Source organism: Merops nubicus, unplaced genomic scaffold, assembly GCF_000691845.1.
Source record: "Merops nubicus isolate BGI_N331 unplaced genomic scaffold, ASM69184v1 scaffold10264, whole genome shotgun sequence".
Taxonomy (NCBI): domain Eukaryota; kingdom Metazoa; phylum Chordata; class Aves; order Coraciiformes; family Meropidae; genus Merops; species Merops nubicus.
This window is the reverse complement of record NW_008604909.1, coordinates 7,102-29,521: the sequence shown is the minus strand read 5'-3', so window position 1 is coordinate 29,521 and position 22,420 is coordinate 7,102. Positions and strand designations below refer to the sequence as shown.

General features: G+C 36.3%; 1 protein-coding gene across 1 annotated transcript in view; it reads right to left on the bottom strand.

The window, feature by feature from the left end:
• Positions 1-21,381, bottom strand: part of TTK (TTK protein kinase) — a 23,532-nt gene extending 2,151 nt beyond the window's left edge. The window contains exons 1-18 of the mRNA XM_008939178.1: positions 21,237-21,381; positions 20,733-20,958; positions 16,216-16,322; positions 15,137-15,277; positions 13,162-13,270; positions 12,993-13,068; positions 12,813-12,910; positions 12,149-12,248; positions 11,347-11,470; positions 8,582-8,763; positions 8,320-8,456; positions 6,716-6,842; positions 5,549-5,641; positions 4,221-4,378; positions 3,982-4,133; positions 2,635-2,759; positions 2,246-2,326; positions 304-480 (exon numbers count right to left, since the gene is read on the bottom strand). Of these exons, the coding sequence (XP_008937426.1) occupies positions 304-480; positions 2,246-2,326; positions 2,635-2,759; positions 3,982-4,133; positions 4,221-4,378; positions 5,549-5,641; positions 6,716-6,842; positions 8,320-8,456; positions 8,582-8,763; positions 11,347-11,470; positions 12,149-12,248; positions 12,813-12,910; positions 12,993-13,068; positions 13,162-13,270; positions 15,137-15,277; positions 16,216-16,322; positions 20,733-20,958; positions 21,237-21,381 (2,358 nt within the window). The remainder of the gene's footprint in view (positions 1-303; positions 481-2,245; positions 2,327-2,634; positions 2,760-3,981; positions 4,134-4,220; positions 4,379-5,548; positions 5,642-6,715; positions 6,843-8,319; positions 8,457-8,581; positions 8,764-11,346; positions 11,471-12,148; positions 12,249-12,812; positions 12,911-12,992; positions 13,069-13,161; positions 13,271-15,136; positions 15,278-16,215; positions 16,323-20,732; positions 20,959-21,236) is intronic.
• Between the last annotated feature and the right edge of the window lie 1,039 nt (positions 21,382-22,420).

The following is a 22,420-nucleotide window of genomic DNA, read 5'->3' as shown; positions in this document are numbered from 1 at the left end:
GAGACAGAGGATGAAAATCAGCATATTTCCTTTGGGTTGTTCATCAAAGGTGTTAAGCCAGACTGCTTGAAGTATTTATTTGCTACTGAGCTGAAAATAGACTTTTACTATGGCAACTATATGAAGTAGCTCTAGCTTCATTAAGTCTTCCTTTGGAATAAAGCCTGTTACTACAAGCAGCAGTAAGCATTTAATTGTGAAAAAAAAAGTTTCTTAAGCAAAGCTCATTCAGCTTAAGAAAATACATTTTCATTAAAGAAATTGCCATTATCTGTATCAAAGTTAATCTTAAAGGACAGTTACCTTTAGCACATCTTGAAGATCCTTCTCAGCAATATCTGGAAATTCTATTTCATAACTAGGATCAACAATAGCATGTAGTTTATTAATTGGATTTGTTATATGTTGAAATGGAGTCCTTCCGTATGTCATACAGTACAAAATACATCCCAATGACCACACATCGCTTTTGGGGCTTATCTGATATAAAAAAAAAAAAATTAAGATTACTCCTCACACAAGGAACTGTTCCTTCAGTCAATTTATCATATAATTGTACAGTCATTTATTTCACTTAACAATGTATCTATTTCACATTGGATAACAGATCTTATTAACTATCACACACAATCACCAAGACAGCATGCCATTATTTACCAAGAGAGCGATGTGGCTTTATTCACTAGTATTCCATAAGAAAGCTCTTTATTGTCCTTGAAAATCAACTTAATTTGAACAACTGAAAATTAAAGGTGGCCCTTAAGATGAACAGCAGGATTCTAATTTTGGATTTAGGAAGAAATACAAATGAAAGCATACTAAATTAATTTGATCCAGGAAACAGTGAGACATCACAGCTATGTCCCCAAAGTGGGAAGCCATAGTTCAGTTCCTCTGGGTTTATTGGATTCAGATCCAGATTTCTACCACCACTCCTGAGCTGTTCCCTACAGGAGGGCTTTTCACTTCTCCTGTTGAACCTGAAGCACTCCAAGAGAAGCACATAAGGCTGGGGGAGTGGAGAAGAGAGAAACTAGGAAAGAATCACACAGAGCAGAGCTCCAGAACAAGTCTGCAATTTACATGCAATTTTTAAAAAAGGTAAAAAGTATAATCCTTGATAAAAGAATGACGTATTCTGTTTATGAATGACAAAGATTGTTTTTCACTAATTCAACTAATTCACTGTAATTCAACAGTTAAGTCGCAACCTTTAAGTGTGCATATGCACATATGGATTCTTTTGAAAATATCTTTCCACAAGACTCTGCACCCATTAAGTGATTAATAGGATACAGAGAATTCACGTGTCCCCTAAAATTCGAGACTTCATTGCGTCATCTTTTAAAAGACCTTATTAGGTATCACTCATTTATTGCAAAACCTGCCTCTCATTTAGAGGAATTAAAAAAATACGACAATGACACAAGCATCATCATATCTTATTTAAACAAACATTAACAATGGTTCACAGCAGAAAGCAAATTTTATTTCTTTCAGAAGTTTTCTAAGCCAGGGTTATTTATGCAGGTGTTAAAATGTTTCAGTGTAGTAGCTAGCAGTACTGCAAGAGCTCCACCAATTTTTAGCACAATGAAGATGAACCAAAAAGGGCATAAGCAGCACAACAGGCAACCAAAAAACAATGGACTGATTCTCTCACTCAAAGCAATGGAAGATTCCTCCCAGAACCACCCCCTGAAAGCCCTACCCTGCAGCGATTTCATTGCAAAGGACTTGTCAGAGATGCACAGCATGGTGGGCCCTTATGATGCTCAGACTTTTATAACAGTCATCTGTACAGCCTCCACTATGTGAAATGCTGCCTGCATTTCACTGCGCTATCACTGCTCAGTGCCATTCACACTGATAACACAACAGAAGGCTGTTTTATATCGTTACACAAAAATGGACTTAAAGATATTTTTCACATTTATTATCAGTTCTGGTATTATCATTATATTATTACCAGCTCCTCCAACACCCAAGCCTGTGCAATCTGGTTTGCTTTCCATTTTACTCAATTCAGCACTTTTTTTTCTAACCACCATCTGCAAAATGCTTTTAGGTAGCTTAGAGGAATAAGCTTAGCCATCAAACTGCTCGCCATCATGATGGCACAACAGATTTCCTTTTGTTCTAATGTCAGTGGAAGATTCTGAGAAAACTAAGCCTTAAGATACATGTCTGAATTCCTGCTTTCTTAATATGAAGGAAATATAGGAGGAAAAAAAGATCACATTACCTTAGATCGAGATTTCCCATTTTCTCCATAAGAAGACATGTCTTTTATTGCCTCAGGTGGCATATAATTCATTGTGCCAACCTAGCCATAAAAAAGTAAAAACATCCCTTTAAGTGAAGAAGACACTTAAGTTTTTAACAAGTGAATTAAATTAAGATTTTTGTCTCAAAGCACTGAAAAGCATCTTCATTTGGTTTCTGTTAAGGTTGAAGGCCATTATTTTGTTCTATATAAATATGTAAAATTTATATCAATAAATTTATAGATTTATGTATAACTATTCAGCATAAAAGTTCAGTATTTATTGAAGTTGCTACGTTAATCAACGTAATCAGGAAGTACCACTGCATTTGTGTAAAGTGTACATTGATTTCCTAGAAGTATTTCACCTGAGAATCTTTAATGATGCTTGTCACATCTGGCTGCATCTGGTTTGCAATGCCAAAGTCAATTAGTTTTAACATTCCATCAACTATCAGAAAGTTTGCTGGTTTCAGGTCACTGTGAATAATGCCTGTAAAAAAAGAGTTTAAAGTCAATCTAGGTTTAGTCAATCCAAGTTACTACTATAGGATTGTCAATGCTCAGTTCCCATAACTCATTTCAAAGAGAAGCTGCAGATCAACTTTACCCAGGAAACCCAAATCATTCTTTGCAAATTTCATGATGTTTCTATACAGTTTCCATTTCTTCTTAAACAGTTAGGACTTGTAGGGCTTGTAGTGATAGGATAAAGGGTAATGGGTTCAGACTGGAAGAGGGTAGATTGAGGTTAGGTATTAGGAAGAAGTTCATCACTGTGAAGGTGATGTGAACTGGAGGAGGTTGTCCAGTGAAGTTGTGGATGTTCCATCAGTGGAGGTGTTCAAGACCAGGTTGGACAGGGCTTTGAGCAACCTGGTTTAGAGGGAGATGTTGGAACCAAGTGCTCTTTAAGGCCCCTTCCAACCAAACTCTTTATATGATTCACTGAGGATTACATATGACCGACCTCTCACAAAGCCTACTTACATTACTTATGAATTTCTCTTATTATCCATATAATCAACCAATTAATCCTTATATTTTGCAAAATTGTTTCAGGGACACATCACATAGTATGTAGCCTGTGTTTTGGTAGGTTTTGCTGTCTATGTTATTGAATGTCCTAATGGTTTTGTGCTGTGAAGAGGAAATGCCCTCTGCGTACACAGGTCTCTTCATTTTTTTCCTTAAATGGGAAAAGGATCCAAATCTGCTCTCTCCTTTATGTTATATAGACAAACAATACAGATACATGCACTTTAATTACATGGGTAAAGAAGAAAGGGGCCTGAAGAAGTATGAGAAAAAGCTGAAACACTAAAGAGAGCTGTGTAAAAGCTATCATTAACATCAAAGCTGCTTTGGAGAGGATGGGTGGCTGAAAACTGAGCCTAGTGGAGAACAAGAAGTACTGTGAGCATCCCATGCAGTTTAATACAGAAAAGATAACCTCCTATTTGCAAGGAAATAGAAAGCACTATACAGTGGTGATAACCTGGAGAATCCTTTGAGTTGGCAGAGCAAGTCTACCTCTGCATCAAGATATACTCACCTTCTTTCACTGAGTTTTTCACAACACAGTAAATAACCACCTTTCAAGACCAGCTAGGCTTATATAAAAACTAAGAGCAGTACCATCCCCAAAATTTGAACACATGCTTATCATCTCCAGTATATAACCTACATAAATGCCTAGAATTACTTAAGAATACCATATTCATGGATTGTGTGAACAGCTTCCAGCATGTTCTTCCAGTAGCTCTTCCGTTCCAACGGATCAATGTGTTTTTTCTTTTTGAGCCAGCTATTGAGATCAATATTTCCACACTCCATTACCATGTAGATATGTTGATCAGTAATTTCACTAAAAAAATAAATATACTTACATTAAAATTTCAGGCAACTTTTTATATGCAAAGATACTGTTTTAATAAAATTAATGTTTACTCACTAGCCATAAAGGCGGATGATCTTATCACTGTGCTGCTGCAGTTTACTCAAATGAGCAATTTCGTTCTTATAGCTCTCAACAGTCTGTTGATCAGCTTCCTCTAGATTCACATATTTGACAGCATACAGCTGCTTCTTTTCATTCAGTACTTGAAACACCTGCAAAACAATATAAGTTGATAATTTCATTCAGCCCTAGTTCTGATTTACTATAGTCCTACACCTCACCACAGCCAGAATTTCAAAGGAAAAGTGTGCCTTTTCCAAAGGAAGAAGCAACACTAGATTTACAAAAAAGTTCATACAAGTTAGCAGGACAACAAAATTAAGACAGAAACCACCAACTACAACAGAAACATTAGGGAGCATTTTTTTACCAAGGAGGTGGTTGTCAGTGTCCCAAACCTGTCAGTGTTTAACATGCATTTGGACAATGCCCTTAGTAACATGCGTTGAAGTTTTGGTCAGCCCTGAAGTGCTCAGGCAGTTGGACCAGATGATCATTGTAGGCCTCTTCCATACTATGCTGAAATATTATACTCTTGTTCTATTCCGTTACTCTTCAATTTGTTACTCTCTGGATTAACAGAATCATGTAAGATTAACTTTTTAGCCTGTTTCCACTGGCAACCTCTCTTCTCACACCTCTTATGTAGACAGACCACAAGACAGGGACAAGGGGGAACAAAGTCCCTCCCACTGTCAGAGGAGATCAGATTTGTGACCAGCTGAGGCACTTGAATGTTAGAGCCTAATGACATGCATCTCAGAGCCTTCAGGGAATGGGCTGATGTAGCTGCCAAGCCACCCTCCATGAAGTGGGCTCTCACCATTGTTTACTTAATTGAGATTTTATTTTTAATAGATGCTCATGAGAGTTGGATTCTCACTTTCTTATTTCTGAAGCTTCTGTTCTGTGTTCTGAGCACATCAGCTCAGAGCTTCTGTTCACCATTTACTCCTTACTTCAATACACTCCTTTATCTACCCACTGTTTTTGCTTCATTGTTCCACTGAGTACTACTGTGCTTAATATCCTATAGCAATTGAAGCATCATTTTCATAATATATTTATTCAATTATTTTGGGCTATCTGAAAACTCAGATAAAACAGCATTACACCAAATCTAATCTATACACAATGTTTATTCTGCATCCATGAGGGATGAAGTCCAAGCACAGCATTAAAACTAATTTCCAGATTCTCTGGGTCACTCAAACACTTTGTACATGTTAGTACTAGGCACTCTTTATTAGGTGACTTTAATATGTATGTTTACAATACTGTGTAAATGAGTGACTGTCTAAAAAGATAAAAGAGTACTTTACCTTACTTGAGCCCCCACTACCTATTTGCTTTAATATTGTGTAAACCTTTCCCTTGATGGCAAGACATTCATGTGAAGGTACAGAAGCTTGAACCTGTGCAGATACAGAAAAAGGAAATAACTATTGGTATACACACAGCAGAATTCAATAGCAATATTTTTTATTTAAATTAATATGCTTTATCTTGTTCAGAAAGACAATGACAAGAGTAGTAAAGCTAAACTTTAAATGTTTATCTTGAAAGTAAGAGTCGCCATAGCAAAAATATTCATATAACAATCACCACTTGACATGAAACATCACTGAACTCTCCTAAAAAAAAGATACCAATACTCTTCACACTGGAAATCAAGAAAACACTTGTTTAATAAGGCTTCTCAGATTGTTGGAGACGTTTTCCTCTTCACAGATAACATTGGAAAAAGCTTTTAGTCACAGCATATAACTTAAATAGTAAGCTATTTGAGTACAGCTTTAATTTAAAGCTAACTATTAGCTAGCTGTGAAGTTGAAGCAGCCTGTATTGTCCATAACTGTTACAAACTGTAAAAGAGTCACAAATTCGAAATATTAATCTTCTGGTAGGAAGCTTAAACCTATCCCCCAGTTCTACCTTCAGTTGGCAAGATTCCTACCTGAACATGCAGCTATCCTAAGGTAATCCATTTTTTACATGATTTCAGGCCACTACAAATAGATCAAAATTTGTGAATAATGAAATGGAGGAATGTAACTCTTCATCTTTTCACACCTGCCCTCAAGTTCTTCTGGTTTTTTTATGTTTTTTTTTTTAACAAACACTGCTTTTCTCTACAGGTACCCCACTACAGCGGGTCGTACCACTATAAAAACACAGCACAACAAAACCAGCAACTCTAGTTCTTGCCTCTGTCATGAAGTCAAATCAGTAAAGCCTTAGATATTAGACATAAAAGCTTTTCACACAACTGAACTGAGTTTTCAACAGCTGACTTATTTTACCCAAATTCAGACATACATGTGAAGAAACTTATTTTGAGAATAAGCAATACAGACTCATTTCCATTACTCATCCAGAAAGATGAATAGCAACTTTATATTAAAAAATATGCATGCATATATTTAACCTAAAATAGTCTTCAATGAAAATATACACTGAAGAGTGGCAGAACAGTCTAAAATTGTTACCTGAAAGCCAGCTTGATTTTGAAATGGAGTTGCTGGAGTATGTGGTAGGAAAGATGGGAGCTGACTGTAGGGAGTAGAAATCTGACACCCTGGTAGAAAGTTGTTCTTTACAACTGGCGTTCTGAAACTAAAAGAAATTACAAACAATATCTCCATTCAGTTGTTTTTTAGGAATATTCTAACAACAAGGCTGAAATCTTCAATGCTTCTTGAAAGTTAAACCCTATTGACTAGCAAAAGTCCAAGCCTCTGATCCATTCAGTACTTAGCATTAAGACCACTTCAACTTTTTTACTTAGAAGTACATTTACTCTATTACGTACTTAAATATTTCTTAAAACAGAAACTAATTAAATCCCCATCTTCAGATACTAGCTGGCACTCCCCACAAACTGGAAAGTGAAAGAACCATACACCTAGAAAATCTTACCCTAAGATACTAAGATAAACTGAACCACATTTTTTCTTTAGCTTAACATTATTTAAAACATTTTTAGATGGAGAGACTTTTAAAGTATATCAAGACAACTTCAAGACAACCATGAGATTTTTTTGGAAAGCTTTAGCTACACTGCATAAGCAGAAAAAGAATGTCTTTAAGAAAACTAAAGACTGAAAGAAATATTTTGTGGTTTCATTTGATCCCTTGATGTATCTACCATATATTTTATAATACCAAATATATCTTATATAGAAGATGTATATAAATATATATAATTATATTATAAAATATATCTATCCCAGCCCCACCCCCCACTCTGTTTACAGAAACTGATGCTAAAATCAGGACCGGAAAAAAATTTATATGCCTAGGAGTTTTTTTGTAGAGAATAAAATTACACATCTGGAAAAGTCAAAAACATTTTTTGCATATTCCTCACATGCCACACATACTGAGTCTAATGAGACTTTCTTAAAGTTTGCATATTATTGGAGTTTGACATAAGCAAGGACAGAATCTCTTCAAGGACTACTTTTATCAGGTTCATCAGGGGAAGATGTGCTTTGTCCACTGCACATGTTCTAAATTCTACAGCTAGACAAAGGCCCTACAAGCAGGAAGAGTGCTTATGCATCATACACCATTGACCCATGATTGATTTTAGATACTTATGAAAAAAGTAATCAGAAAGATTTATCCACATATGCACTGGGGTTTATGGCTAATTTAAGATTACGTGGATCAAATGCTCGTACTTCCTAACTTGAGTGCTCAGTTCTGCAAGCCTCTAAATTCTTTAAACTTTTTTTTTTTGAAACCCACAGACAACTGCATCATGGGAATCTCACTGAAATACAGTTATCAGTCTAAAAAGCCAGTTGGACACAAAAACCAAGGTATCACATAGCAGGGATCAGATAAGGGATCTAATAAGGACTTAGAGATTTGATAGTGTACTTCCAAATGCTGAAAGTTGACATGGAAGATGAAGTTCCCTAAATGCAATCCAAATCTAAAAGTCAGGTACTTGACATTGAGTCTTAGAAGCACTCAAATCTCCTTCTCTGAACAGAAAAGCTTCAGAATCCCTGTTAAAAACTGACAAAGTCTTTCCAGAGATCAACTGCCATTTGCGAGTGTGCAGCTCAAAGAGGTGGCTTACCATTCCATATAATCACTACGTGTGGTGCTTGGTGTTCCACAAACTTGTGATGGATCATTTCTCTTAGAAACAGCATCTGGTGGAGATAATCCTTTCGAAATGTGACGGCCAGATTGTTCAAAGCTTGACTGTTTTCCCTATAGAGGGTAATGCAAAATATTATTCCACACGCAGAGCCACAATTAAGAATAGAGAAATAATTTCTTTCAGCATGTGAAGGCTGCTGCAGCTAGAACATCACTATGTTTTCCTGATACTGTACCTCTTTATAGCTGCTTTTCTGTGCCATTTCTTGAACTGGCCATTTTTTTCTGGCATTAACACAGTTTAGTTTAATCTGCTCCAACTGCTTTCTATAGCTTTCACCAGAACTAGATTGTTGCTGTTGATTTTCCAGACTCCTTGGCTCTGGTATCTTCAGCTCATGATGCTGGACTTTATTTTCTAAAAAAAAAAAAAAATCTGATTATTAAAAAGACTTGATATTAAGTACTTCAAACATTTGCTAGCAGATTTATCCCAAAGTTTTTAGAATAATTTTACCTCATTTTCTAGATTAGAATAAATGAACAGTTGACTGACTAATCAGGCATTAAAAGGCATTGATGTGATCTTCAGGATTTGTACAGAGTTTTTGGTGTAGTAACATGGAGACTTTCTTCAAAATCTTAGGATACTACTACAACAGTAACAGAGATACAACCACTTCCTTCCACACAGAACAGGATCGTATTCATCATTTGTATTACAACATCCTGGTACACTTAGGTTTGTAAAGCACTGAAGAGAAACTTACTGCAATACTTCAGATTAGAAGTCTGATATCTGTGACAACAGCCAGCCTATAATCCAGTGCAATGGCTGAAGCCAGAGGCCTAAAGGGACAAGGTATTGCTCCATCTCATGGTTCCTTTTGCAGAGGTAGCAAGATACTGAATTGGTTGGTGGAAGACTGCAGGGCAGGCTGCAAACAGCAGAGCCGAGGAGCACCCCTTCACATGCTTGAAGTGTTTTCTTTCTAAACAACTAGAAAGCAGGATCTCACACTAAGCAGAAGTTGAGCACATTTCAGCTACCAAAGAACTGAGGGACTACAGCCAGCTCCTAGTCTGGAAGCTGAATGAAGCACAAAGTGAAAAGTATGACCTGAAACTCAAACTGTTCCAATGGAGGCCAATTGGAAAGGTTTCTCTAAGGGGTTGAGGGGACACTGAAGTTAAAAAGTCACCATTTTTCAAATTAAATCTCTCTCTCCTACAAAAGGTAGGTAACCATATAATCCTAAATCCAGCTGTTGTGATATTAGACATTTTCATCTAATTTCTTCAGCAGTATCAGAAATTCACCTAAGGAACTACATTTCTAATGAAATACAGAAATGGTAAGTAACTGTAAAAGCTTAGCCCATGTATTTGATACACCAGTGTTCATGCCAAGCCATTAGTAAGTAGTCACCTTCTAAATTTTACCAGCCCTGAAACACTTGCTTTAAATGAGTGGTTTAGAACATTTCCCAGAAAGACCACTACGTAAGGGGGTCTCACACCACCCCTGCTTCTATGTCATGTGGTGACTTCACACAGTAGTCGAACTCCATGCACAAGATAACCACTTCATTAGAGCTTAAGTTATCTCTGGAAAACACCAAAACCATCTGTTTCCAAAATAAGTTAATCATTCCCCAAAAGTATGTTAATGCAGTAAGAATCTCAGCCATTCAAATGATAGCAAAACTTAAATTTGTTTAAAATAACTAGTCATTTTCAGACATTTTCAGGCTGAAGCACCATGCTGTTTAAAGCAAGAGCATTTACAGTAATCAAAAGCAGTAACACAGTTGATTGACACAGAAGTTTACTAAGCCCCTGTAGAGTACACATTTATTTAGCACAAGTATCATTCACACAAACAAAAGGATTCCTCCAGTACAAGTTAGTAAACTGGATTGCACTGAGTGTATGGAAAGAATGGTGAAAATAACTCAGGTTTTTCCTGCAGGGCATAGGAAAAAAGGGGCGAATAGTTTGCCTTCAATTAAGTGGGTTTTATACTTTTTTGAAACCTCATCAGAAAGTAACTATGACATTAAAGAAACTTACTCTATACTTTGCCCAACAATTGTGATGCATGCATGCGCTGTGGTAAAACTCAGGTGAGGGAAACACTGTATTACAAGAAGTTAAGAAACACTCAAGGTAACAAATTTATTAAAAAAAAAAAATAGAAAAAATGATGAAAGCAACAGATGACACGGATGTTCTGCATTCAAAAAGATTTGTGAGCTTTGCTCTTTTTTCAAGTGAAAGACAATGTCAAGGTCTCCTTGAAAAGCTTACTGCAGCCAAAATGATCCCAGATTCAACTTCAACAAAAGAAACTAGAGCTATGGCATCTGTAGGGTAAACTAGGAGCATAAGGGGAAAAAAAAAAAACCACAGGAAAAGCAAACCACCATAATTTGAGTCTGTCTCAAAAAAACTAAACAGACTACACCTCTAGGACATTATAAAACTAAGTTTGAGTTTCTCTAAGTCAACATCACCTTTTTTTGGTACAAAATAGCACCGTTATCTGATACTCTGGCAACACTTTTCTACTCAGTAGTGGCTGGCAAGTCCTCATTTGAAACCTTGCACTGTTGCTGTTTCAGTGCCTATTTGTTATGTATTGTAAGAGCTAAGGGCATAATGATTTAGCACTATACATTGGGATTTCATTTCAAGCCCAGCACGCCACACTTTTGGACAGCATTGCAGTGGGGATTTTTGTGGGTTTTGGTTGGGTGTTGTGTGGTTGTTGTGGTTTGGTTTGTTTTTTTTTGGTGGTTTTTTTTTTTTTTTCTTTTTTTTTACCACTCTGGTAAAATACCAGATTTTAAATTAAACGCTCCTCAGTCAGTTGCAAGCAGACCAACTTTTTCACTTTTTGAAGAATACTTAGCAATGATTTCTTTTTTTAAAATGTTTTAAGATTTTCAATGCTTATTCTATTCCAAAAAAAACAAAAATATCACACATTAACAGTTACCTTCTCTTTTCATGGCAAGACTTGTATCCATTTTGGGTTTGAGAGTTACAGTTGAATTAGTAGTCATTTCTAAGCTATTTTCTTCCAGCATCTGCAACTGTGAAGAATTTTTTTCTTGCCAGGACTAAAGAAAACAAAAATAATCTTAAAAAGAATCAAAGGAGACAGCAAGCATAATGTCCAAAAGACATTTCCTCATGATAGTTAGTGACTGACGCACCACAAAGCAAACGTGGTTCAGGAAACAGGGCAGGGTACACAGACAAGTATTACTGACGCTATTTTTAAATCCATTAACACTACTTCCATCATACAGTTCCTGTAACAAAGACTTGAATGCTTTCTTGTGTTCAGTTTTCTTCCTGGGGATGGGGACACAAGACATGAAAATGCAAGGCATAGCTCAGATTCCATGTCTTATCAAAAGCCAAAATTTACAGCTACATAGAGCACTTAATGAACTCAATTAAATGGACCTCATTGACTAGAATACTTCCCGTGATAAAATTCATTACTTATTCCCTCTTCATAAATCACCTGACAGATTTTTAACACTCTTCCCATTTCTTACATCAGATGAACTGCTCAGAGAAAGCTTTCTTAATTCTCAGTTATGCATAACAGTTTTTAAATTTAAAAAGCCACAATGAACATTCCTATTCACAAATGATTGATTGACATAGAAGGAAAATTCTACCTTTTCTTTCTTGAACTGAAAAAAGTGTTTTATTTTCCTTTCTAATACCATAGGAAAGCTAGCTAGAGTTCCTTACATCTATTTAAAAAAAAAGATTTAAGTTACCTGTAAGTCTCCCAGGTCATATGAATCACCCCCGCTAGATTTTGGTTCCGATGGTGGAAAAGGTGCAGTGAAGGCTGTACATTTGGAGGTAGGTTTTTGCCTATTGGAATAACATCAATTACATCACATACCAACATATGATGTAGAATTGGTGGAGAAGGGAAGCTTTTTCTTCTGTATACTTTCAAGCTCTGCTATCATTAGGTAACATGCAGCAAAATGCTATTCTATTGGCAGATTTTCACTGCTGAACAGTTTTTCTCAACAAAATGAGCATAACCCCTTTAACATAATCATTATCACATGGGTTACGTTAAAAAGCAAGGATTTAAAATCTTTGGAAAGTTACATGACTACCTCTAATATTAGGAACTGGAATAAACAAATTTATTTTGAACTATTTCTCTTTTCCTTAGTCTCCACTTCTTTTGAGTCTACTGATTAGCCAGGGGAAAAAAAAAATATTTTTACATGCTCTCATACAAAGAATCTGAGTAGTAAGATAGAAAGGAGGTTACTGCAATACCTACTGCAACTGTAAAGACTATTAGACAATCTTTAGATTAAACATCCTTAACATCTGACACTTCCACTACCCCATAAAAACACTGTTGAAAAGGAGTATTAAAATCTGTTGTGCTGTAGCACAACAACATAACCATACCTCTTCATAACACTAGCTGTAAGTGGTACGTCAGTCTCCATCACATCATCATCAGCATCAGCTACTAGTTTAACAGGTACCCTCCCAAAGGGGCAAGCCTAAGAGCAAATTGAAAGTTATCAGATGTATAAAGCAGAATAAAAAGTTTAAGATTCTGAAGCAAAATGTTTTATGTTCTACCTGGTTAGATTTGTTTAGTGGTCTTAATGGATTGTGGTAATTAACTAGAGCATCAAGTTCCTGTGATTTCTCCTCCCTAAAAGCAAGAAAAACACACTGTACTATAGTGTATATTTGGTTTTCGTTTAAAAGATGTTTTAAGAAGTTAAATAAGAAGTCAAGTCATTACCCAAGCAGAACTCTGGTAACAGTAGAAGAATTTTCACCAGAATCATTCTTTTTCAGGCTTCTGTGATTTCCAGCTATGTTCTGAAGTCCATACTCTTGTGTATTTGACACTGTAGGCAAATGAGAATTATTCAGGCAATACTTGAGACTGTATTTATTTCAAAAGTAACAAGTTTTAATAGTAAATGAAAATTTAAAACATACATTTGCAATAATCTAGTATCAATGACATATCACTATTTTCTACTGATCTAGGCAGACATGTATAATTCTGTATAAGACTTTATACAAGACATGATAATTCCAACAAAAACAAGAAAAAAAAACCAGGCTTGCAACCAAAAGGAGCTTTCCAGGATAAGCACAAAATGGCCTATAAGAACTAAATATATTAGCTACTTGCTGTCTACACAGCTATAGCTGTAAACTATGTTTAAACACATAAAAGGGAGATTCAAGATTTCCAAAGGCTATCCAAACAATTTAATTTCTAATGGAAAAATTTGACTGCAAAAGCATGCAGCCTTTTCAGTTCTAGTGAAAACTATAAAAAGTTACAACCACAAGATAAATTGGTAAATCTTTCATAGGCATACTTTTTCCTCTAGGTTTTTCAGTACAGTTTCTGGACAGATGCATACTAAATCCCTAGAAGGGCCAACAGCATCAGTGGTAGAAGATTAGAATTAGGACATCAGAGTTACTAATCATCAATTAAACATTTGTTTTTCTCCCTCAAATTCTCCTCCCCCCTCTTAGAAAGTGAGGCACCTTAAGTGTCCCTTCCAACCCCGAACATTCTATGAAATATAGTTTTAGTCACCAAAACCATAAGAAGCCTCCCAATTCCAGTTACTAAACATGGCTTTCATACTGACAAATCCTAGGCTGAAAAGTCTTGAAGTTACCTGCAAACAGGCAATACTTAAATGTCTATACACTACAACAGACTATTGCTCCAGAAGGACCAGACAAATTCACTGTGAGCCAAGTTCAGTGATTTAGGCCACGTACAACCCTAAGTCTGTGTATTTCAGCTGTGGCACTTACAATGTCTATATCTGATCAATAGGAAACTGAATAGGACCAAAGTTGAGCATTCAGTTACAGTCTAAATTTTTTAATATTACAAGTGTTGCCAAATGTTTGGGACTTCCTCCCTGCCTCCCAAACTAGTGTTTCACACAAACATTGACTCAAGAGGAGGCAGCCACATCTCAAGCCACACTCCTGAAGACATATCTCTAACAAAACTAAACCAGACCTGCTTTGCACTAATTCTGTCCTTACACAAAGCAAAAATAAGGAAGTGTTAGACACCACTCTTGGAAAAGTTAGTTGCCTATATTTCAATATTTAAGCCAAATCATAGTTTTTGCTCATTTCCACTCCAAATGAGCTTACCTCATGAAGTAACTATACCCTTATTGAAGTTACATGCCCAGAAATCAGTATCAGTTATGTTTTATCATATAGTAAAAACAACTTTGTACTATTTTTGTTCTAATACATGGAGTTTGTCCACTTGTAAAAAACATAAAAGTTGAAATGGATTGTTTTTCCTAGACTTGACTGAAATAACTGCCAGAACTTCACTGGCCTGTCACAAGATACACCTCAAAGTAAGCTAGCTGTATCACTTACCCTCTGTGTTTTGGTTCCAGTTCTTCCCTATCACCAGTAGCTCTTATTTCACACTTTAAGCTCAGAGCCTCTACTACAAAGTACAAATACCTAATGACAGTCAGAGGAACACCCTCCGCAGAATTAGGGAATCTACCATCTTATGGCTCCTGCAAACTATAATCATTGCATTAAAGGTGGAACAAGTATTGAAGGAATAGTAATGAAATTACAGATAAATATGACTGTTTATTGGACAACAGCAGATTATGAGTTCCTATCTAGAAGGGACAGATTTTTCTTAATGCACAATTACAACATGCATAAACAATATTTTAAGAAATTACAATTACCTGCAAAGTTCTCCTTCTCATCTGAAAGCAACTGCTTTTTTTGCAAATGAAAGTTTTGTAGAGCAGTTTCCAACATTTCCAGTGGAACAGCAGAGCACTCCACAGCTTTCTGAAGGAGCTGCTTACACTTCTTCAAATTTCCTAAGTAGTAAGGAGGATACAGTTAGAAACCAAGGAAAACAATTGCAGTCAGGCAACATGGTCTTATTTTAGAGATGCGATTACATTCATGCTGTCTTATATTCACTTTGAATATCTCTCTGAAGCCTTTGTTCATTAGACACTTTCCTTTTTAGATATCCACTTTAAGGATACTGCCTGGAACAATTTACAAGTGAATTATATAAGTCAAGTTTTCACATTAAGTCTAGCATTAAGTCACAAAATATGCTTTATGAATTCAGAAAAATGCATTCTCAGTATTTTTAACACTTTGTATACTTGTTATACTAACAGTATAATTGTAAAGAAATACAACAAATTCTGAAGTCCAAATTTTCTATCGTATTAGCACAAAAAGATGACTTTTGTGGATAATCTTTATCTCTATATATTTTTATCTTGACCAAATAAACTTTATTAGGTATGCATTATAAAATCTCTAATGCACTTAGTAGAAATCAAAGTTGAAAGCAATTGTTAAATTAAACATCATTACTCCAGACAGTATTACAGTTAAGAAGAGGTGTGAAAAGGAAGGATATTGTTTCATTAGTTTTACACATTAGTAAATACCATAAACAAATTGAAGAGAAATGGAAGAAAAGTGGTTGTTTTTACAAAACACACTGAAAGCAGTCGATTTTACATATATAAGCATGCACACCTATAACTTTTAAGAAAATCTGTAAGAGTCAAATAAGAAAAGTGCACTGCAACCAAGATCTTTTCCTTGGTTTAGAGAACATCAGGGCAAAATGATGGAATGTTTTGCTACAGTTGTTAACACTCTTGAAGTCCCAAATGCCCTTCTTGCTCAGTTCCAAAGCAACAAAATGTAACACACTTTGTTCTTACATGTTTAAAACACCAAAGCCTAGAACAACACAGAACAGCAACAAACAAGTTTTTCTACACACCTTGTGATAGCTCAAACTGTGCAAAAGCCACATGCACAAAAGCAAATTTCTTGCAGTTCAGTTTGGCCAGATGAAATTGGTCCCGTGCCTCTTCTGGATCTTGAAGACTGTAACGACAGCATATCAATAGTTACACAGGATGGAAAGCCTGAGGAACAGGGATGAAGTTCCTCGTGCTGGGTGATGGCTTTAGATAATTGTAGAAAAATAGTCCATCTACAGCTGAAGTTTTTATTCTTCCTTTAGAGCCACCAATGAGGTACAAATAACTTTTTTCAAGACTTTTTGCTTAATAGTTGAAAGCTATCATGCTGACCATTTCTAAAAACCAGTCTGCTGAAACCTGGAGAGAAAGATTAAGGACCCATTTCTTTGTCACTGCTTATATTGTTCCTCAAAATACACAGACATTTTCTCTCAGAACACCTGCTAACCTGTACAGAACACCCACCTGTAGCCTGTGCAGGCTACATGCTGATGTTATCTAGAAAAAAAAAAATCTCCATTCTCAATGCAACTACTCCTATACTAAGAGGGATTCAAGGCAGGAAGACAAGGAGAGTAAGATTGCTTTAGAAAGCCCAAGTGTGGAAAAATGTATCATTTTTCATGTATCAGTCAAGTGAGAGTAAATATTTATACACTGCAACACCAATATGGTCACAAAGTTTCCAAGCTGTTACTGAAGCAACGATGAACTCCAAATTTTTGCTAGAAGTTATGCGCTTCTCTGCACTGAAGAGTTTCTGCAACTGCACCCAAATGGTCAGATTCCCTTGAGAGATGTAAGTCAGTAAAAGAAGCTGCCACTGTTGGTACATCTGTTATACCATACGTATAGAAAAAAAATAGGATAAAGCAAGAGCATTTAATCAGGACATAACTATCAAGGGTTCCATCAACTCTCTACAAGACGTAGGGAAATCACTCCCTTTTCCCCATACTCCTCGGCAACAGTCTTACCAGTTAAGTTTGGCAGCAGAAGGTGGATTTAAGACCCTTTTCTGCACACACGAGAAGCAGCAATGGTGAATGTGCCATACTTAAAATGTAGAGATTGTGCCACAAAGTCCAGACAAGATACTTCACATTTAGTTTCTTCCACTAAATTTTAATCCTAGTTTTATATTCAGCCACAGGTTAAGGAGAACCAAGATGCTTGCACACAGTATAAACACATTTTAACTCTCTAGAGCGTCTATAGATTAAGTAAACACTTGCCAAGATAGAAAAGGTCCAAATCTATAGAACACTGAAATAATAAATTTGTGCTGCCTTTCACTGGACTCCCTCTCCCCTTTAATATTGAAAAACCACCAAAGAGTTCTTTAAACACTTTTATTAGCAAAATCCACAATTAAGACTTAAAGGACTTTCTTGGTTCAAGAAGTAAGCAGAGGTAGTACTTAGAAGGGGGGGATGGTGAAAAATTTATGACAATGGCTTAAAAAATAAGTATAGAAAAATACACCACAAAGACAAAAAGAACATCTTTCCAGTAAAATTGCGTAGAATTAAGAATGAGAATAGTCTCTATTATAGTTTAGGCATGTTACTGGACTCCAGTAAGTTTAATAAGCTCAGCTCCTATCATCCAAAGCAGCAGGACAGGCACAGAATAACCCATCTGCAGGCAAAGTCAGTAACAGCAAGTAAGCTGTAATGTGCATTATGTTCTCTTCCAAAAGGTGTGTTAAGTTTTAAGTTCCTCTAGAAAGCAGCAGTGACTTGGGTAGCGACACACACAACAGGACCTAACATTAGCATCAGGCATCGAGTGCCACACACTTGGTGGCACTGTGCTACAGCCAGCATCACCACATGAGAGCAGGCCTGGCGCTGCTCATGCACAGTACAGATCATCAACCACAGCTGCAGCTGACTTCACCTCTGCCTGTTCCAGAGGGCATTCAAGGGTTCCTCACACAACCTCAGTATCACAACGGGGCAAAAGGTTTTTACACAGTCAGACTGCAGCTAGAGAAGATACCAGGCCAATACAGGTCCTGTGCCAAGACTGGAATAATGCAGCTTTGATCAGAAGAAAGGTGTTGGTGCCAATGGACAGTAAAAACTCAAGCTGTTGGCACTGCTGCTGAGTTTGTGATGCTCTTTCTTGCTTTTCCTGTTAGGTGCAAAATTTGTGAGAACAGCAAATATAACTCCACTAAGAGCACCTTTCATCTCCCACCAAAGGCAGTATATCTTCAGATACACACCTCACGTGTATATCACAGTGCTACTTTACTTGCAATAGCTAAAAGGAAAACTAAATCAGAAGCACTCTAGGAAGACATGAGATGAGGGCATTTTCTTTAACTGAAGCTAAAACTGAGCAGACAATAAATAGTACTTGCCAAACTGGCAGCCAGGAACAGAGAAGGTGAACATGAAACACTAGGGAATTTTCAAACACTGAGAGAATTATGAGCAATAAGCAAACATGCCAAACACACAAGATCCAAATAACCACCTACTGATTAATTTAACATTAATCTCTAAAAGCTACAGACAAGCAACACTGTTGGTTTTTAGATCTAATTAAAAGCAATTTCATGTTCTGGTGTGATTACACATCTAGTTCACAAATGTAGTTTCATATAAAATATTGCCATTATATGCCACTCAACCTGAAAGCATCAGCTCATAATAAATTATTATGAATGGGCTAATCTCTGAAAGTCATTTTCAAATGAGAGATTTTCATTTAGGGAGATACAGCAAAATTCTGTTGGGATTGATACTACGCCAGATTTTGGTGGGTACATTTTTAAGAGGGGTTTGGAATGGCTTGTTCATCTTTTTTAAAGAATAATTTTCATTAGCACATCAGGAAGCATGAGTGATGGTATTTGCCAATTAAAAATATGAAGCAGAAAAAAAAAGAGCGGATGTAGAATCTCATTGCTGTGAACTACCCAGTGAGTTAGGTAGAGTGCATCTTAACAGTGACACAAGACAGACTTCTCTCCCAGGAACGTACCTAAAGGCTGTAGCAGCGAACAACTAAAGATATTGAGTGGGACACTAGAACTAAAATTGTTAGTAATATTCATTCATTCTAGCATTAGAGGCTACTGACACTGCCTTCAGTTTTGCTTTCTGCAATACCACTTGGAATGCCACATGTAGTTCTAGTACCCATTTTAAAAGTATCCACCTTTAAACTCAGTGGAAGTAGGTCCAAGAATTTTATAGTGATTAGGGAGGTAGGAAATAATCTTTTTGAAGTCCTACTGTACTTAATGATATAACAGACATGACTTGATACTAACATGCAACAACCATTCTGGAAAAAATCCCAAACAGTATGAGCTGGAAACCTATGTTACACAGTTTCTGTCCTGAGGAAAAACAACAAACTTTTGAACAAGAAGGACATCTCTCACGACTGTTAAAGACAGGAGGTCTTTCTAGAGATATGCTTTACTCCACTTACAGAAAATTCTTACCTCTTCAAGATACTAAGGATTCACAACAGGTCACTATTCACACATGCTTGTTTCTCAACAGTAGATTCAACAGATTGCTTCCATTGTATGCTTTTAGTAAACACTGATGCAGCAAAATCCACGCAAATAACAGTACAGAAAAAGAAGTAGATGATATACCACAAGAAGAAGCCACCTGCCAAAAAGCCAAACAGGAGGACATACAAGCCACAGAAAGGCTAGCTATGTTCAGTGGAAGACCACCTGCTCAACTAATTGTAAAGGATTGCTGTAGCATTAAAGCATGGCTCTGCAAAATATTTGTTCTAATGATTAAGTTACAAAAGAACTCCTTCCAAAAAAAAAAAAAAGATCTAATTATAACCCTGTCCCATATTATGTATGAAAACATCTGAGTGATGACACTGCTCATATATGGACTGAATAAAGCAATAAGTGACCACAAACAAAACTAATTTAATAAGTATGAATGTACAGAATGATGTTCTGAGATGTTCTTACCCTAAAGCAGCTAATTTAATGTAACTTCGATGAGGCTTTCCTAGTAAGGGAGAAGGCACACTACACAAGTATAGACTACTAAGGTTTGACTAGAAGGATTAGATAATAGCAAATTTTCTACCTCACAGGCAAATCACTTATAGCAGTCCACATGGACATTAATTCTAATTTATAATCTACAGTTTAATACACATATTATAGTTACCCATGGTTTTAGCAGATTTCACCCATGCAGCTTCTTTTGAGCTGGAGTATAAAGCTGAAAAGAAAAGGTCCCATACTATACACATACCACACACAGAACCCAGAAAAAGCACTGACATCTCAATCACACAGCTCTGAACAAGCATGTTCATTAGCACATACAAAAAAAAAGACACCACAAAAGTACTGTGGAGACAGGAGGTAAGCTGACTAACCAAAGCTGCTCAGAGTTTGAAGGAGCTGATAAGAAAACACACTCAAAATAACTTGTTGCAGAAGCTACTAATGAAAACAAGTTATTTTTATCGTCATCCAAATCCAGGATTCTTAATGAGTTCTTATACTGAGAAAAATACTCACACTTTCAACTCAGCAAACCTCACGAGGATACGAGCATAGTTCTCATCTTCACTGTGCTTCTCTGCAGGCAATGCAGTCACAGCCTGACTGTAGCGACCAATGAGTCTGTTCAGGAGGCTAGCATCTGTCTGAGGAACACCCTTTTTCTCTAGCCTAAGCAAAAAACACAGCCAATCTTCTGGATTATTTGTTGTCATCATTATGTGATTAACAGTCCCAGAGTTATCTGACAGAAAAATAACAAAGTAGATTGGTTAAAACTGCACATGTGAAGAAAACACTTTTTATGAGCTTTCATGTAAGACAACTAGTGATTTTAACTTTCTTTTTAAACAAGACTAGAGTAGCACAGTTAACTAAAGAAACAAGGAGAGGTGAAATTTCTTTTGTGATCATTAATATTGAAAAAATGCTAGACCTTAAATCCTTTCAGTTACCGTTCTTTCACTCAGTCAAGGTCAAGAACTGTTGCATAAGTGACAACAGAGTAACAAAACCACATACCTGTTGTATCAGCTGAGATTTTAGTGCAGTTAAGCTCCTCTGTGATATTGTCCTCATTTTTGTATTTGTTTTTCAAGTCTCTAACTCTACTCATGATCGAAGCAATCTGTGGCAAACCTCTTTCACTTAGGTCCTCCTCCTCCATCTATAGACATAAGTTTAAAAAACAGTGAAGTTACTGAATATATACGTGTGTATATATAGGCAGTGTCTGAATAAAACAAAGGGTGGGATATGTTGCCTGAACATCTGAGTCTCTAGTACTGAATCACACCCTGAATCCATAGATTAGGATGGCTAAGAGGAAGACCTCCTCCTAGCCATACACTCCTGACACTTCTCTTGAACAAGCAACGATGGAACGAGCATTTGTCAAACTTCATGGTGACCTGGCTCAGGGACAAATGCCAACAGAGAACTACATAAAGATGGAGAGTTTATCTTTTTTGCTTTTTTTTTTTTTTTTCTCCTCTCAGTGTCAGCATACAGACAGGAGAAAGAAAAGGAAACTTTCATTTGATGACATCTGTAAGGCTGAGTTAGAATACCATAGATATGTCACTCCCCAAACATTTCCCTTAAATGTAAATATTTTTCATATGGAAAGAAAGTTTGGTACTACCAACTTGACATTTTAACAATATTCATTTTTTCCACCACAGGTATAATTTGTGTCTTGAAACTTATTATTCCTACTCTAAGAGATCCTTGCAACCCATCTTTTTAGCAGTAATGGGCATATTTTTTACTTAAAATACATGCATCATTGGACAGTGAGATGTGTCTGAAAAAGATCAGTTTATTCTTGTTATGCTTTAATTTTAACATTATCCTTCTCTAAAGAAGCACTTAATTGAAACATGGTGCAGCTTATTTAAACCATTGAGATTCTAAACCAAACAGTTTGCAAGTTACTTGTCCTAGCTGTCATTAAGTTCTGCTGTTGCAAAAGTTCGCCACCTTGAAGTCTATCCAAAAGGATTCATTCTACAAGATTACAAAGACAAACCACTGAAAACAGGTGAACCAGTAAGGGATACATAAATTCCTATACTACATTGTAATAAATCATATTCAACTTCTGTATTGGTTTCTGGCTGGAATGTCTGCTTTATTAAGGAATACAAACAAACACAAACTAAAAACAGTTGAAGGAAGAGCTAGCCATGAGATGCTAATCAGAA